The sequence below is a fragment of the Mus musculus genome, chromosome 12 (genome assembly GCF_000001635.26).
Source record: "Mus musculus strain C57BL/6J chromosome 12, GRCm38.p6 C57BL/6J".
In the NCBI taxonomy this organism is placed as follows: domain Eukaryota; kingdom Metazoa; phylum Chordata; class Mammalia; order Rodentia; family Muridae; genus Mus; species Mus musculus.
Window position 1 is genome coordinate 85,986,699 of NC_000078.6, and position 17,810 is coordinate 86,004,508.

Genomic DNA, 17,810 nt, shown 5'->3' on the forward strand with positions numbered 1-17,810 from the left:
AGTTCCATCAATCATGGGGTGGAAGGGGTGTGGAGACAGCAGAGGTCTGGTTCACATTCCGTATTCATTGTCAAGTCCAGCTGGCTGTGATCTCGCTGTACTTTAAAAGGACAGGCTTATCAACTCCCAACATTTTGACATGATGCTTCATTGTATTCTTCCCAAAGTCATGTCATTGTCACACAGTTATTTAATAAAATCAAAGCAGTTAGCCAAAACAGACCCCAGACAGCTTCCCGACTCCGCTCCTGCTCCTCCCCTCACCAAAGGAGTGATCTGAAGCCCTCCCTCTCTGCTGCTTGCCATTCTGTTTTACATTAGGATCTCATTCGTATCCTGCTCATGGTCTTAATTCTCTTAATTTTTTTTTTTTCTGGCTCTGAGGGTGGGATGGGTGAGAGCTTAGCTGATTTGGAAACACCTCGTTTCAATGTTTCCCTGCCTTGCTTCCAGCTTTTCTGCTAAGATGTGCAATAAGCAGTAGGAGCCACGTTTGTCTTCCAAGTGCTAATTGACATACAATCGTCTTTCATTTTCAGGGCACATCTTGGTCCGATTCCAAACATTAATTCTGGGACAATGAAACTCACCGGGAGTCAGGCTGTTGAATCAATCTTACTTTCTCTATTAAATTACTATGTGGAAAGAAGCGGTTCTTATGACTACTGATACCTGATTTATGTCTCGGAGCTTGAGATAGTGACTCAGTGTGTGATTAATGTGAAGGGAAGGAGCTCAGACGCTGGGAAAGGAAGAGAAGAGATAGAGATAAATTAGATGCTGAATACATAAACTAGTAATTGAGATGTCAGTTGCAGGTCAGAATATAACAGATTAGCGCCCTGATGATTTGGCAGCTCATGGAGAAGGGAAAGGGAATCGTGTTGGCCCAGCACTGATTCATGAGAAAACTAAGTCATGTTAGACTAACCTCATTTCCCTTCACTGTAGAACCACTCTAGTGAAAGAAGATTGGGATAGAAAGGGATGGCTTTGAGTCGTTTCAGGATTAAGCATAATGAAATCTCTTGTGTACTGAAGAGAAATGTGAATGAGAAAATGTCATCATTAATATTTATAACCAAATGGATAACTATCCAACAGCCAGCCAATCTGCAGTTGTTAATTAAGACCTGAGACTGTGCTATTGGCTAACCGATTTCCCATTTTTATCAATGATTTATCTCGGATGACAATCAGGATTTAGAATGATTTAAAGTAAATCATTCTAAATTTTTAACTGGTAAAACACTGGTGAGCCCAGCATGGCGGCTCAGGCCTGGAGGCTAAGGCAGAAAGAATGCAAGTTCCAGGCCCGCCTAGGCTACATAATGAGTCCCTGTATTTTAAAAACAAAAATTATTGACAAAATTTCCAATTGGCGTTGAGTTTCTTGTGTTTCTACAGTTTAAGACATTGAGAACATACGACTTTTATTCTAAAAGACAAAACAAAACAAAAATGAGAGCCTTTCCTTTTGCAAAGGTGAAAGGGGTATGGCCGCTGCTGCTAATTCTGGTTTGGGTGGAGAAGAGCTGAAGAGATTGATAATCTCCATTCCTAACTGCTGCCTCCTAAACATGGTGACATATTCTCCAGCTGGCTTGGAAGTTCTCCCAGACAAGGGCTGCCCTTCTGCGGCTGCCCTGGTCAGTGACAACAATGACTGCGTGAACTGCTCTGGCTCTCACAGCTTCAGCCCACTTTTCTTTCCTTCTTTCTTCTGTTGGTTTGGTTTTCTTTGAGGCTGGTTCTTGCTTTGTAGGACTGGCTGGTCTGGAACTCAATATGCAGACCAGGCCTTGAAACTCACAGAGATCTGCTTGCTTCTGCCTCCCATGCGTACAGATTTAAAGTGTGGGTGCCACCACATTCCACTTCAAGCCCCATTTGTGCACCCACTAGAACCATGTCTCTTACTTGTCACCCAGGGATAGTACTTAGTAAGGAGATTAGAGAGCCCAGTTCTCCTCTCTCCAAAGTAGCTTTGCTTCCCCCCTTGCTCCTTTGGACCCCTTTTGTGTTGCCCCTCCTGTCCTGCCCAAGGACTTAGGCTTCCTCTCAATGGGAAGAGCGTTAGTAATTGAGCACCTGCTCTGCAATGTCAGCTATGTGCTAAGTGTTGTACATGGGTTGTCATATTTAATCCTTAGCTAGCCCATGAGAGCTAGGGTCAGTACTTACTCCCATCTGAAGAAATCAAGGCACAAAGAGGTTAAATGTGCTGCTTATAATAGCAAAGCCAGGACTTAACTTAGTAGTCTTGTTCTAGATCCCTGGGTCTCTTAAGTGGCTGCTTTCCATTCCGGGGTGGTGCAGAGCCAGGACCTCAGCTACTCCAGAACTCTCTCACTGACTCAATTTATCCTTTGGTTTTGACCCACACACTTCCTTTTTCCTTGTTCCTTGAATTATTTCTTTAATCATTTCCCAAGAGCCTTTTATCGTATAAAATAAACAAAATATTTTAATGCCTCTCTCCCTGATCTCGAGCAGGAAGCTTGGCCTTCACTTAGGAATTCATGTAGCACATACTTTCAACCCCACATGTAGGTCACCAGACAGTCACGTGACTTCCAGAAGACCTGTGTGTTCTTGGTATTTCTCATACTGCCTCTGCTAGGTTCTAGCATTCCTGTGGGAAAACCATCTTGGTGAAACTCCACAGGTGTAAAACAGGAGGGAAAGAAAAGAAGAGTATGGGCTGGAAAGATGGCTCAGCGGTTAAGAGCACTGACTGCTCTTCCAGAGGTCCTGAGTTTGATTCCCAGCAGCCACATGGTGGCTCACAACCATCTGTAATGAGATCTGATGCCCTCTTCTGGTGTGTCTGAAGACAGCGACAGTGTACTCACATACATGAAATAAATAAATCTTTTTTAAAAAGAAGAGTATTCTCTTATCCAATGAGCATACTCAAAGGTTAAGTACAACATGTTTCTTGAATAGTCCTGAATCATTCTCAGAAACTTACAATCATAAGGTCAGAATCAAAGCTCTGACATCAAGAGCATGGGCCACCTTAGCTGAACCATCTGACTTAATACACCATGGAAGTGATGTTCGGCAAAGTCTGTCCTGTGAGCACTGTGTCTCCATTCCATGGTAACCAAATTGTAGCTAGGTTGTCATTGAGGTAGACTAAAACTTGTTACTGGATGGTCTGCTTTCCTGTTGCTGGATTTGTCTCTAAATGCAATTCGACTTTTTTTCCCCATTGGTGCAAGTAGTTCTGAATCACACGTTAGTTGTATTTCATAAAGAAATGCTTTTTTCCCCACAGAGCCTCTCTCGGTGTCGTGTTACTGTGAACGCATCACCACCTGTTGACTTCTTCTTCTAATTGCATATGATGCCTTTTTTTCTTTTTTGAGACACAGTCTTACATTATATCCCAGGCTAACCTCACACTGACAGCAATCCTCATTAAGTTTGCCTCGGCTTCCTGAATACCAGGATTGCAAGGATGAGCCATAATGCCCAGCTCTACCTTTGTCATTTAATGTCACTCTATGTCCTCGGGATGCTTTTCAGGACTGACCTTTCTCCCTGCCTTTCATCCCCAGTTCACCCCAGTGCTGGTGCTCCCCAGTGTTTGCTTTGTATTCATTCTCTCCTTCGTCCTTCAGACCTCATGATCAGCTAGTAGGATGCCATTACTGTTGTCATTTAGGCCATGTCGCCTACTGCTGTCCTCCTAGGCTCCTCTGTACCAGTGTGCTGTCTTCTCAACCCCTGCCACTCCTGACTTTATTCCTCCAGGTCGTGCTGTATTTAATAGGTGTAGGTTAAATTGCCCTGATAAAACGACTCTAAATGCTAAATGGATTTGATCATGTGGTCCACTATTACAAAGTGCATGGTTTCATAATCAGAATTGGGAAGCTACTATATTGTATACACAGAACAGAAACTATTAACTAGGATTTTAATTTCAAATGAAAGTGGTATAACTTTTGGTTTTTTTTTAACTTGTATCATTTACATGAATATTTTTACATGCTCAGTGTGATGAATTTATCTGTTCACAACATTCTTGGTCTATTTCCATCATACTCGAAAGTTCTTGTGTATCTGCTCCCTGTGAAGATGTCCCTCTGTGTGCCATGCCTTTGTGCCTCATGCCACATGTTAGTAGCACATTTTCTCTCCTGGGTCTGCCTTTCATTCAACTCAGTGTTTCTGACATTCATCTATCCATTGATTGTTTTAGTAATTCAGCCATTTTATCAAGTAGTATTAAAGTAGATGGATACATATTTTATTATTAATCTAATTTCCTAATGATGACTCCAATTCTTGATAGTTATAAATATTTCAGTGAAAATTTTCTGCAACATTGTTGGTAGCCATGTGCTTTTATTTAAGCAGTTAATTCATTTGCGTAAACACATTTGCTTTCACACAGACCCGACAGTATCCTGTTGCGTTGCTTTATCCTGTTGTCAGTGAACAAGTCGATCTACATAATCACCAGTACTTGATGCTGTGCTTGACCAAACAAGCCCCTGTCCCTGGTTTGTCTTGTTTATTGGTTTATTGAGAACGTGTCTCTCATAGCTCAGGGTGGCTTTGAATTCTTGATCCCTCCTGCTTCTGCTTCTCAAGTGCTGGGATTACAGACATCTGGCACTACACCCAGCTGCAATTGTAATCATTATAATACTATAAAATGTCATTTGAATTTCTCTGATGACGACTGATACTGAGAACTTGTATGCTTATTGGACATTCATATTTTTTCACTCATAAAATATCTTTTCAAATCACATTTTTAGTTGTTTTCATTCTGTTGTTAGGGTCAGTTAACAATGCAGACTTTGTATATTAACAGTAGAAATTCTTTGTCATGGGCTGGAGAGGTGGCTCAGCAGTCAAGAACACTGGCAGCTCACAACCGTCTGTAACTCCAGCTTCAGGGCTTCCAAGGGCAAAGGACACCAGGCACATACGATGGACAGACAGACAGACATGAAGAAAAACCACCCGTACCTATAAATATAAATTTTTTAAAAATTATAAAAATTTAAGTTAAAAAATACTTTGTCACATTATATGAACTGCAAATACTCGTCCCCACAGTATGACTTACTTATTCTGTCAGTGATGTCCTTTGCTTGCTTTTATTGCTTGAGATAGGGCCTCTTGTAGAGGCTAGATTCAAGCTCACTATGTAACTAAGGCTGTTTCTGGACTCTTCCCAAGTGCCAGGATTACAGGTCCCCACCATGCCAAGAGCATTAATGATGTCTTGTTTGATTTTATTAAAGTTCAATTTCTAAACTTTTCTTTTATTAATTAGAACATTAGAATTCTAAGAAGTCTTTGCTGACCATAAGGTTTCAAAGACATCTTGATGTATTTCCTTCTAGAGGCTTTATGACATTATGACATATGACATTAGGGACATGACGGGCTTGTTTGTGTGCTGAGTGCAACAATGGTCCAGATGGCTGTTTGTTTTAGCACACGCAGCCCTTGACTTCACGTCTGATGCTGTCACAAAGGACTGCACCGTGCTGACTGCAGCAGCGGGTCTTCTGCCTGCAGAATGACTCACTTTCTGTTTCTATATCCTGCTTGTTCTCATCCCCAGAGAAGTCTGGAGCTCTGGTGGCAGTAAAAGGAAGCCACAGGTTGGGGAAAGAATAGAAGGATAGTAACATTAATAGTGGGAATATTTCTTTGTAGTTTTCAGTCTTCCACTGGAATTCCCTCTTGAATTCCTACGGCAACTCTATGGGACGTCTCCATTTTGCTCATGAGAAGATTTTAGGAGTTAACTGCACTAAGGGCCTTGGCACAAGGATCCTTCCCTGCTCAGGCCTTCCTTAACCTTACACTGGATCTTATGCATATGACCTAACCCTGCCTGGCCTTAGAACTGTATTTAATGAAATCTAAAGCATTCATTCTGTACAAAACCAGTCTCACTTCCCCTAAGGCACCTGATCACATAGCTTCCTGTGGTCAGTGCTGTTCTGTACCCTCATGGGAGTCCTTTTTCCATCTAGAGGGCTTCCTGCATGTGACATTTGTGAAGATGAATTTGTGGTTAAGAATTTATAATTGAAGAAAATACAATGTCTGCTGTCCTTAAATACCTATGCAGTCCAGAAAGCACTACTATTTGTCATCAAGACTATTTGTGTTGTGAGAACCACCACACTTTTTTCTAGTTTAGGACTATTCCTTAGAATTCTGGACATTTAATATCATGACCCACACTTAATTACATACTGTTGTACTCCCAACACCCACACAGCACAGAAGCAGCTGAAAGCATGGCCATAGAGATGTGCACGTGCTCTCAGGGGCGGGGCATCCCTGCACAGGTAGTTCCTATTGGCAGGAGTTGGATGAGGTCAATAGAAGAAATGGACAGCATAACCACAAGTACATGACTGTCACTGTCTTCTGCCTCCTCCCATCTTGCTACATCATTTCTTCTTAGGAGGCCCCAGGACCTTAGAAGAGGGTATAGCCCTGTGTCCTGAAGAAAAGTTGCTATGGATCTTACACTTTCCTCCAAGCTCCTTACATACAAAACCAGAGAGAAACGCAGGACATTCAGAGATGGGGAATGGTGTGGTGTGAGAAGATCAGTTAGAGTGGAAACCGTTACTACCTAGCAGTTGGAATGGTTATGGGAGTGAGGTGAGATTTTGGTAGAAAGAACCATGCCATATTGTTGCTTATTTGTAACTTTAAAAGAATCTTACCATAGTAGAGTCTTGCAGTGTGGCCCAGGCTGTCCCCAAATGACTGGCTTAAGCTCTTCTTCTCCCTCCAACTTGTAGCTGGGACTACAAGTTTAGAGTATAAGGTGTATATGAAGCATAAATGATTTCAATGTTCCAGAGTATCTCGAGAGTGTGTGTGTGTGTGTGTGTGTGTGTGTGTGTGTGTGTGTGTGTGTTTGTACAACTATTTGAAACCAGTAACATCACCCCAGGGAAGGGTGGAAAGAAAACCCAAATTCAGTACATGCCCCAAGATTTTTGGATCAGGGAATCTTACAAGATTTTAATGAGCAGAACCAATCTCAAAATTTTGGTGGGGGTAGAAAAGTGGTGAAGCGGAGTGGTTATGAAAATGGAGTTAGACTTTCAGATGGATGTCAAAGCCATTATGTACTGTAGGAAGAAGAGATAGCCCTGTCAGTTATCAGAGCATGTGCATGCTAGAAACCCCAAAGACTTGTGCTTTGAATATGACATAATGTTGTCCGACTAACCCCGTGACACTCAAACAAGAAGGTTCTCGTGGCACTTATTACGTTACACAGTTGAGCACCCCCACCCCTACTTAGAGCCAGGCTATAAAAATTCCTCCCTTTTTGCTAAAAGCCTCCACTGGCTTGAGAAACTTCCCTTTGTGATTTGCAGCCTGAGCTTATGTTACTGATGAGATTAAAAACATATTTCACTATAAAAGTTTATGGTGTTCCAGCCTCTTCAGTATATGTGGAGTTGGAAGAACACTTCTTATCCACTTGATTTCTTGCCCACCGCCCTGCCCTGTGCATCCAATGCCCTTGTTCACATCCCTGAGAGCCTTGGGAGCATCTCCCCAGATCCAGGACATGCTTCCTGACTCTGATGCCCAGCAAGAAGACATTGGAATGATACCTCATGGAAATGCTTGTAGTTAAAGCAGTTATTAGCAAATAAAATCACTCAAGCCACTCAGGGGGGTTAATTGTGGAGTGAGGTCCATGTTACTTTCCTAATACCCACTTACTGAGCCCAGACTGTTCCTGTGGCTAGAAGCCTCCGTAACCATCAATCCCAAAATGGAAGCAGAATTTCTGTGGGTGTTTTTTAGCCTTCTTTTCAGTGACTAATAATAGTTCCCCTTGGAGAGTTTTTAAATAATATTTTCACTAATTCTTTGGGAATTTCTTACACTGTATTTTGATCATATTCCTACCCCCGGTCCAATTTCTCCCAGATCTGTACCCACCAAACTTTATGTTGTGTTGTAAAAGCAGGATCTAGCTTAGTTGACATGAAAATCTCAAGATAATTCAACCCAGTAGCCTGTCTTCTCCGTTTGTCTTCATTTGAAGGAGAGGCCTTCCTGCCTTGACCTTCCCTGACTTTAAACCCCCAATACCTGTCTGGCATAGTATTACACGCTTGGATTCCCAACACTGAGAGGTTGCAGGCAGGAGGTTTACCAGTTTAAAGCCAGCCTGGAAGAGCTCATGTAAAGTAAAATAACCCTGAATGTCTTTCTCCTTTACATCTTCCACTCACAGCCTCTCCGTGCCTTTTATCTCCTGTTATCAGTCATTTGTCTTCCCTCACTAAGGAGACAAAAGGTAAAAGTCTCCAGGAGCATAAACACAAAGATCTGCATTCAGACCCTCAGCCCCCACACGAGAAGGCAGTCAGTGCAATCAGTCCTGTGCTTGTCATCTCAGCAGAGGGGAGGTAGAGACAGTAGAGCCCTGGGGCTCTCCGGGCTTCCATTCTGACAGGATTGGCTTCAGGGAGAGATCCCTGTCTTAGAAGAAGCTGGAAAAGTAATTGAGGAGAGCACTCAAAACTGACTTCTGACATCTACATATATATGAACACATGTACACATACATCTACATGCGCGCGCGCGCACACACACACTCACACACGCGCGCGTGCGCCTCTGTTTCCTTTCCAAAACCATGTAATCCTATCTTACTCTCACTCAGCACTCTGCCTGTGAGTTGGGCTAACATTTCATTCATTCATTTAGGTACTTGTTTTCCATGGTGGTCACCATATTCCTCCATATGTTCAAAGTCCTTTGATAGATATTAATTATGTGTACATACTATTATGTTTATGACAGCACCAGGGATAGGTGTATTTAATATATACAGACATGCATTGAGGTATTTTCCCAGGAACTGCTAAAAATCAGATCTTCTCAAAAGCCAAATAAGACTAAGCTCTGAGGCTTTTGATCCTGTTGGCCAAGAAGGTTAGCTGGTAGCATGGAGTTGGGCAGTTTCTGAGGAAGCCAAACTGAGCACCCTATCCCTGAGCAAGAGGTGTGGCTTATTGGAAGTTGAGACTACAGGAATGCAAAATCTTTAACACATGAACACATTACACAGACATACTTTTAACTTGATATTTAGATATCTCTTAATTTGAGAAAAGTTGGGAAACAAAGTGGAAAACAAACATACCAGAATGTGACTTGGTAGAGAGGTCAGGTAATTTATGATACAAGTAGCTTTCTAAATCTAACCTGTATCTGGTTCTAGATTGTTCACATCCTCATGTGGAAACATGCATTCTTTCTCTCTGCAGGAGCCTCCAGACAGGTGGCTTTGCCTGGGAGGGCGAGGTAGAGAACAACGCATACAGCAAGACTACAGGGGTGGTCCCCCAGCACAAGTACCACCCCACAGCAGGCAGCTACCAGCTCCACTTTGCTCTCCAGCAACTCGAGCAACAAAAACTTCAGTCCCGGCAACTTCTGGACCAGAGTCGAGCCCGGCACCAGGTAACTGAAAATCATGACATAGTGTCTTCCTTCTGTTGGTGAGACAAGTTGAGGGCAATGAATGACATGTTCCCTAAAAGTCACCACACCTGCCGGGGGTTGTCTCAGTACCACTCTGGAACTGTAGTGTTAGCATCTTCAGAGGATGGTTGCTAAGCTGGTGTTGGGCATGGTTGCTGTGTTTGAATTTGTATGGCCTTTATTGCTATGTTTCCTTTTTCTACTGAATGATCTTACTAGCCTCCCAATCGAATTCCCAGTTCCTTAAAGCTTTTTGAGCCTCTTTATTTGTAAGCGTACCAAATTTTAGCCTCCTGAGACTTGGTACAGATAAATGCATGAGTCCTTCATGATCTTTCATAACTTGCAACTTCGGAAAAATCTTTGTAAGGTAAGTTATTTGATTTCTGTTCGTTCAACAACTATTTGTTTAGTGCCTGCCATGTGCCAGGCACTGTTTTGGACATGCCAGCTCCTGGGTGAGTGTGTAGGGAGCTATAGTATACCAATTTAGTCCCAGTTGCAGAGCAGATATGGCCCCAGAAAAACGTTGGGAGAGTTGGCTCTGCACACTGGTTGGAGCCAGTGATGGCGCCTTGTGCGAGGGTTACTTGGTTGAATTAAAACTATTTCTGCGAGCTGCTTTGCTATTTCATTATAGAGGGAAAAAACTTTTCCCGTTTTTCCTGCCCTTGCTTCCTTTTCGTAAATGTATAATACATACTGTGCATCAGTTTGTGCATAAAGATGAAAACAGAGTTTCCGCCTTTGCTTTCTTCTGTATGGAAAGCCCTCATTATGCCCGATCTCTTTACATATCAAATACTAAAATAACCTGAGAAAGTCAACCTGGGGGAAGAAAGATTGATTTGGGCTCACAGCTCTGAGGTTTTAGTCTGTGGCTGGCTGACTCCATTGTTCTTAGGCACAGAGCAAGGCAGAGACAGCATAGAGGAAGAGCTTGGCAGAGGAAGCTGCTCACCTCTCGACAACCAGGAAGCAGAGGGGACAGTAAGGAGCCACACCTGGTAACCCACTGCCTCCATCTTGACTATTACATCATAAGGGCACTAGCTTCATGATCTAATGTTTTTCTAGAAACATCTTCACAGCCACAGGCAAAGGTGTGCTATTCTAATGAGTTGACAGTCCAGGTTAGCCATCAGAACTGGTACCCAGAATAAAATGTGCTCACTTGGCTTTCCTGCACAGGTCACCTGATTGGATGTAGCTACTGTAGTGTGGCTGATCAGTTAATACACCACAATTATAATAAATTAATTTAGTTTGTTATATTTATGCAGGTATAAATGCAGGCAATTGTGAATAGATCTTTGGATTATATTTACTGGAGAAAACTTCAGGCCTTTTAACTAGGAAAGCACAGACCGCAGCAGCGCCTCACTCTGACTGCATGTTGTCTGCTGCTACATAGAGATGCCCTCACTTAGACAATCTCTGAGGCAGGAGAATCGAGGAAGCCAGTTTGCATGTTCACAGCTGCAGATGTTAAGTTTTGACACTTTGTTTTATCAATCTGTATAATTTTCTTAAAGCTATTTACAGTCTAAACTCCTGTCATGTTAATTAGCCAGCACTGCCAACTTATTCAGATGCTGCCCTATACAGAACGTGTGAATATAGTCAAGAAATGAGTTGAATTTATACCATTGATCCCTTTTCTTTGGTTTCCCCCTATGAATCTGTGAGTGCATGCCCGTGAATGTGGTACCACGTGCGTATGGAAGGTCAGCTTGTGGAACTCCATTCTGCCATACAGGCTCTGGGCTTGTTCTCAGGGGGTTAGTTTGGAAGCAGGCACCTTTACTCACTGGGCAATCTTTCTGGCTCCATTGGTATTTTTTTGGTTTTGATTTTTTTTGGTTTTGGTTTTGGTTTTTTAATCAGAACTATAGGCACTTTGGGTTGGTTGGTTGGTTGTTTTTATCATTACAGACTCTGTGGGTCTGCGTGTACCAGTGTTCCTGTGCAGGTCAGAGGACAGCGTTTGGGAAGCAGTTTTCTCCTTCCACCCTGTTGGGTCCAGGGGTGGAACTCTAGTAACCAGATTTGGCAACAGTGGCCTTTACCAATTGAACCTTTTCCTAGGCCACGTGGGTTCCTTTTAAACTACATTTGAACACACTATAATGTGTGTTAAATCTTCAATGTAAGAAGATGTGAAGCGTCTTCAACATAAGAAGAGCTGTTTACAGAGCACCCATGGTTTGGAGAAGGAAAGGCCATTTTTGCTAGTTTCTCCCTTTTAGAAACAGCTTCATTCTTGAGTACGTCTCGTGCTTTTGATTAGCTTCCAGCAGCTCACATTCCTTTAAAAACTCCGAGCACCACTATTCTCGTGTGGATTTTTTTTTCAGTGAGGATTATCCTAGTTTAGTTTCACTGAATTATGAAGTATATGGAAAATATGTTCTTCCAGATCTATCAGAGTATCTGTCTTAGGGAGGAGGCAGAACTCCCAAGAAGGGAGTTATCCTGTGTCTCCTGGAGAGAGAACAGAAAATCATTCATCACGGTGTGTGCGTGTGCGTGTGGGTGTGGGTTTGTGTATCTCTGTCCCTTGTCCTTCTAGACCCTGATTTAGGTAAAGGTGAATAAGGGTCAAGTGCCAGGATTGAGGGAAGCAAGAGAGACCAAATCCCTCCATTTTTAGCAAGACAGCAAATGAGGTGTTAGGTGTTCTAATTGAACAGTTTAGAGATTTGGAGCACTTTATTCAGAAGACATTGAGGTAGTCACTCTAGAGCAGAAGCAGAGTACTGCTAGAGGTCAAGCCTTTGGGCATCTTTATTACCACCACACTGTTGACTGAAGCATGAGCTGCATCTCAGTGTGGCCTTTATCACTTCCCTTGTGTTATTTTTCCAGGGGTGAAGATGGTATTTATCTAATGAACTCCCTGTGATTTTAAGCAATTTTTCTAAAGTATAGGTAACTGACAATTTGGCTAATTGCCTCTTTATGATTTAAAGTTGGGTTTACCAAGCATGCATCCACAGGCGAGATGTTTGGAGACTAGTATGTTAAGGTGTCTTTATATTTACTATTGTGCTCAGGTACGTCATCATACAGTATAGATAGTGAAGTCATTCCCCTATAAAGAGCACCTTTCACATGGTGATCTCGTAATAAATGGGTAGACTGCATGGCTTTTCTTCCATTACGTACATCCTTTTCTGCCTTCAATCAGAGAACTTATATACTGACTATAAGATGTTCATTTGGGGAGACAAGTTCCAACTCAGGGTATGGCATATCCAACCATCTAGAGGGAGTCAGGTTTGCTCTTTGTTGCTGCCTAGCATTGTACTCACAAATCTAGAAACTGCCATGCTGAGTTCACCCTTGAGAAAAATAGATTCTGATACCTGGGAATAAACGAAGAAAGTTACTTAGAGCCATTGGCAAAGTTTAGGGACAAAAATAAAAGAAAATATTATCCATGATAAACAAAAGGAATGAATACTGGAACTGTGAGCTTTTATATTCTAGGAACTGAATCCAGTAGCTTGCAAAACTTTGCACAAGGTTGACAGACTTTTCCTATAAATAACCTTCGCTGGCCATAGCATCTGTCATGGCTCCTCGGCTCAGCCATGGTAAAATGAAAATAACCATATATGTATGATGTGTGCATGAAAAACTGTGGCTGTGCTTCGATATTAATTTACAAATTTAATTTACAGAAACTAGCAGCAGGCTGGATTTGACCTGCAGGCCCTAGTCTGTATGTCCCTAATCCAGGTGAGCAGAAGAGCCGGTTAAAAACTCTGACTGTGCAACGTTCATCCCATTGCTCATGCAAGCAGGCGGGGAGAGGCTTCAGTTGTTTTCATTTCTCACACGCTCCCAAAGGATGCTAATGCCATTCTCACAGACCCATGCAGGAGGAAGGAGATAGGCATTCATTCATATTCATACCCCCTCCTTTTCCCTCTGTATCTGTCTGCCTGCCTGCCTGCCTGCCTGCTTGCCTATCTGTCCATCTTTATATTTTGATGTCTGTTTCTCTTGTAGGTTGTTTTTCTGTCTTTTTGAAAAACTATATGTTTAAAACTTAGTATCACTCTTATAAAATTTCATGCAATCATTTTTGTGGGAACTCTGTTGCTATCTTCCTCATCCCATGTCCAGTCCCACAGCCTTCTCATGAGTAAGTTATCAGAGCACCCCTTTGTGCATCCTTCCTATCAGGGCACATTCTGCTCAGTGACCACTGTTCCAGGCAAGAGATAAGAAACAGGACAAAATCCTCCCTTCTGTTTGCTCAGTAATGGCCACTACTTCATAAGCTCTGGCATGTTCCAACACTATTCCAGGTGCTGCTATATCCTAACTCATGTAAAATGGGCTTCCTCAGAACCCTGAGTTAGGGCTGAAAGGTGGCTTTTACAGACTGCCCTGCTCTAGCCTCCCTGACTGCCACGTCCGGCTCCTCCTGGCTTCCTGCCTCTGTGAGAGAAAAGTGCAAAAGTGTTTTGCTTTGAACTGAGTGGGGGACTGACCTGCTGGGGCCACAGTGGTTCATGGTGACATCAGCATGAGTAGCACCTCATGCCGGGGGCCCGGGTGGGGAGCTGGAGCAGCCATGAGGCACGACTGACCTGATTCTAATTGGCGACAGTGAGCTGATGTTATTCTTGGCACGGGCAAAACCATTACTCAGTAGTCTCTGTTAAAGTGATCCTTTGTTAAACTTCTGCTCCCAGCCCCAGTCCCCCTGCCTTCCCTCCCACTCTCTTCTCTGCCTCTTCCAGACTGAAAAGGAGACCAAAAGACAGAAAAAAATTAAGGATATTCTTCTGGTGGCCAAGGCAGAATCGCTGAAGTCTCTTTTTACAACAGTGGGGGCGAGGAGAGATTTTCAGCACATCTGACTTTGTCACGGGCTCTGTTTTCTTTCCGAAGGCCTTCCAGGTTTCAGAAGCCCAGTTGACCACATGAGTAGCATATCCCAGGGTAGAAAGGCTCTTACAGCTGTACCTTCTCGTCCTCTCACCCGTCTGCTCTGTACCTCCTCTTCCCACGGGGCAAGTCTAACTTAAATCCTGTAAAGTAGCCAGTAAACTTCCTCCAGTAATGTTCACTCCAGGACCATTTGCTGGAGCGTCTCGTCTGTGTATAGAAATATCTGGGAGGCCCTAGGGGGCAACTTATTGCTTCCAATGTGTGTGTATTCAGTACTGTACAGGTGTGGTGGGGATTCCCATATAAACATCCAAGTCTTGTTATTTTGCTCCTAAAAGTCTCTTGCATGTGTCTAGAAAACCTCAGCCTCCTGCGGGGGAGGAACACTCTTTCCCTCAAGCTTCAGCTGCTCTGTGTTTGGGAGTTTGGGGGTGGGAGAGCTGAGCAGAAATCATTCTTTCAAGCAGTAAGCAGTAGCAGGGAGCTGCTAGCAGGCTAGTCCTGCAGGAGGTGTCCTTAAAGCCTTGTGTGTGGCTGGAAGGGCTGGCTCCCCGTGGGCACGAAACAGGGGAGGTCAGGTACAGGTACACTTGGAGTGTGGACTCCAATGTTGTGCGTGACAAGCTGTGTCTTTTTGTTTCTTTTCCTGTGCACACATGCACTCGCGCACACTTTCTCCTTGACCTTTATCGGGAACTCATCTAACACCATTTCTAGCTTTTCATTATTTATTTTTCCTAGGACACTCTAATGTAGTAGATTTTGCCAAAGTAAACTTTTTTCTTTCCTATTGAAAATACACTAATAATGTGTGTGAAAACTGCCCTCGCTGACTGTCTTAGTCAGGGTTTCTATTCCTGCACAAACATCATGACCAAGAAGCAAGTTGGGGAGGAAAGGATTTATTCAGCTTACACTTCCATACTGCTGTTCATCACCAAGGAAGTCAGGACTGGAACTCAAGCAGGTCAGGAAGCAGGAGCTGATGCAGAGGCCATGGAGGGATATTCCTTACTGGCTTACTCAGCCTGCTCTCTTATAGAACCAAGACTACCAGTCCAGAGATGGTCCCACCCACAAGGGGACCTCCCCCCTTGATCACTAATTGAGAAACTGCCTTACAGCTGGATCTCATGGAGGCATTTCCCCAACTGAAGTTCCTTTCTCTGTGATAACTCCAGCCTGTGTCAAGTTGACACAAAACTAGCCAGTACACTGACTTTGGAAATGGCCACTTGAAACAGGCTTTGGAGTTCTTGATGCTTGATTTAAGTCTTCCCTGTTCAGGGCATGACCTAGAACAGGTTATTGGAACATCTTTGGATGTCTTTTTTTTTTTCCTCTTTAATTAGGAAGTGATGAGAGAGACTGGTGAGGGACTCACTAGGATTCTGATTCTCAAATTAAACATTCCCAAATGTGACCAAACCGAACATTGTATTTGTATTGATACACTGAGTCACCATAACTGCCTCTGATTAGCCCCATTTTTTAAATAGGAGAAAAAATTATTCCTATAACTTCTCCAGAGTCACATAAGTAACAACTGGGGAACCTAGCATTGGAGCCCAGGGCTGTCAACATCTGACATCTGAACTCCACGCGGTGTGCCACTTCCATAGTGCAGATAGGAGTAATGCACTCAAAACTATATTGAAAAGTTACAGTTCAACTCTCTTAACCTCTGGCTGTTCATATGCATGTTCTCAAGAGGAAATGTTTATTAAACCTATTGATGGCCTAGACCTGATCCCAGGCACCTCACATGCATAATTCAGTGAGTATCTTAGAGGGGTTGTAGCGACAGAGGTTTCGGAAACCTGTGTGCTCCAGCCTCACTTGTGCTCCGGCCATCATGAAGTGGAAGGTTAGAAGCTAATGAACTGTGCATGCTCCTGAGATGTTCCACAGGCTTCCTGGTGCGGGGCTTTGTACACCGCTCTCTCTTGAGCCTTGGCTCTTTATGTTTCTTTTAACCCTTTTACTAATGATGCTTTTTATTTTTATTTCTGTTGGGTGTTATGAGAAAACTGCCAGGGAACATGCAGGCATCTACAGATGTGAATGTCACTGGCATTTTTTGTCTAGTTAATATTAGGTTTACATGTTTAATGCCCAGTGCACTGTCACACTAGCAGACTATAGTTTGCTATGCTGATTTGTTGCTAATAGTAAAAGACGTCCCCTGATTACCATCAGGTTGCTCTGTAAAGCTGCTGCAGTGATGATGTCCCTCTGTGTCAGGTGAATGTTGTCTTTAGTCCACTAATGAAGACGACCCCCCCCCCCCATCAGCGCTCCTCCCTTAGGGACACGGCTGCTCCAGGCCAGAGGACTTTAGAGCACTTTTCCCTCTGTTCCTCCTCAGAAGTACCTCATCTTCTCCTTTACAGTTTACAGACATGTCACTAATGAGATGAGGTACCAGCCTTACTGCTGCTGCACTACTGTATACAATCCCCCGGAGAGAGGAAAGGAAGGCCAGTGACATCCCTTAGTCAGACCTCAGCTTGGTTGTAGGTGTTCACGTACCAGCGACTAAGGAGTGGGCTTATTCAACTAGAGCAATTGTTCTCAACCTGTAGGTCATGTCCCCCTTGAAGGTCACATATCAGATATCCTGTGTATCAGATATTTATAATTCATAGCAGTAGCAAAATTACAGTTATAAAGTAGCAGTGACAATTATTTTATGGTGGGGTTGGGGGTCACCACACATGTATTAAAGGGTTGGGAAGCATTAAAGCATTGGGAAAGTTGAGAACCACTGCTCTAGAGGGTTGAGGTGTGGTTTGCTACAGAACCTCTCCTTCTGCACCCTGCCTGTAGTTTCTGTCTAGGCACACATAGGGGAAAACTCAAAGCAGTAGCTTTGTGTAAAATGATGAAAGGCATCTTTAACAGGAAGAAGTCCATCCATCTGAGATGGATACAGGCACAGGAAAATTGTTTAATGAATACATGACAGCGAGGCCTGTGTAAGATGTGCGCAGTAAGTAGGCCAACTGCATATGATTCTGGGCCAAATAAAACAAACCAGTCATTTCAGGACAGAGACAAGTCAGAGATCTATAAATAGAGAATTTAAAGTTGTGAGGGAATTTAGTACTTTTTACTATTTTATTTCACTAATCAGACAGACAGTATAAAATTCTGACATGTTAATAAGAAATCATTGCTGGTCGGTGGTGCACACCTTTAATCCCAGCAGCACTCAGGAGGCAGAGGCAGGAGGATTTCTAAGTTCGAGGCCAGCCTAGTCTACAGAGTTGAGTTCCAGGACAGCCAAAGCTATACAGAGAAACCCTGTCTCGAAAAGCCAAAAAAGAAAGAAAGAGAGAAAAGAAAAGAAGAAATCAGAGGCCTAATACATAATTAATTTT

At 43.1% G+C, this 17,810-nt stretch overlaps 1 protein-coding gene and 1 long non-coding RNA gene across 30 annotated transcripts in view; one reads left to right on the forward strand and one right to left on the reverse strand.

Annotated features, from left to right (window-relative positions):
• The window catches only part of Ttll5 (tubulin tyrosine ligase-like family, member 5), a 229,068-nt gene that overhangs the window by 162,006 nt on the left and 49,252 nt on the right, over positions 1-17,810 (forward strand). For all 28 annotated transcript variants that reach the window (XR_003950060.1, XM_006515989.4, XM_030246774.1 and 25 more), the window contains one exon: positions 9,303-9,498. Coding sequence is in view for 27 of the 28 variants with exons in the window: in XM_006515989.4 (XP_006516052.1) it covers positions 9,303-9,498 (196 nt within the window). In the remaining variant the exon portion in view is untranslated. The remainder of the gene's footprint in view (positions 1-9,302; positions 9,499-17,810) is intronic.
• On the reverse strand, positions 4,245-10,550 carry Gm51989. Of its 2 annotated transcripts, none has more exons than XR_003950215.1 (3): positions 10,481-10,550; positions 9,241-9,530; positions 4,245-4,992 (listed from the first exon to the last, which is right to left on the reverse strand). It is a non-coding gene; the product is annotated as a predicted gene, 51989 (long non-coding RNA). The 2 variants fall into 2 exon arrangements; XR_003950214.1 differs by having other exon boundaries at positions 10,378-10,550.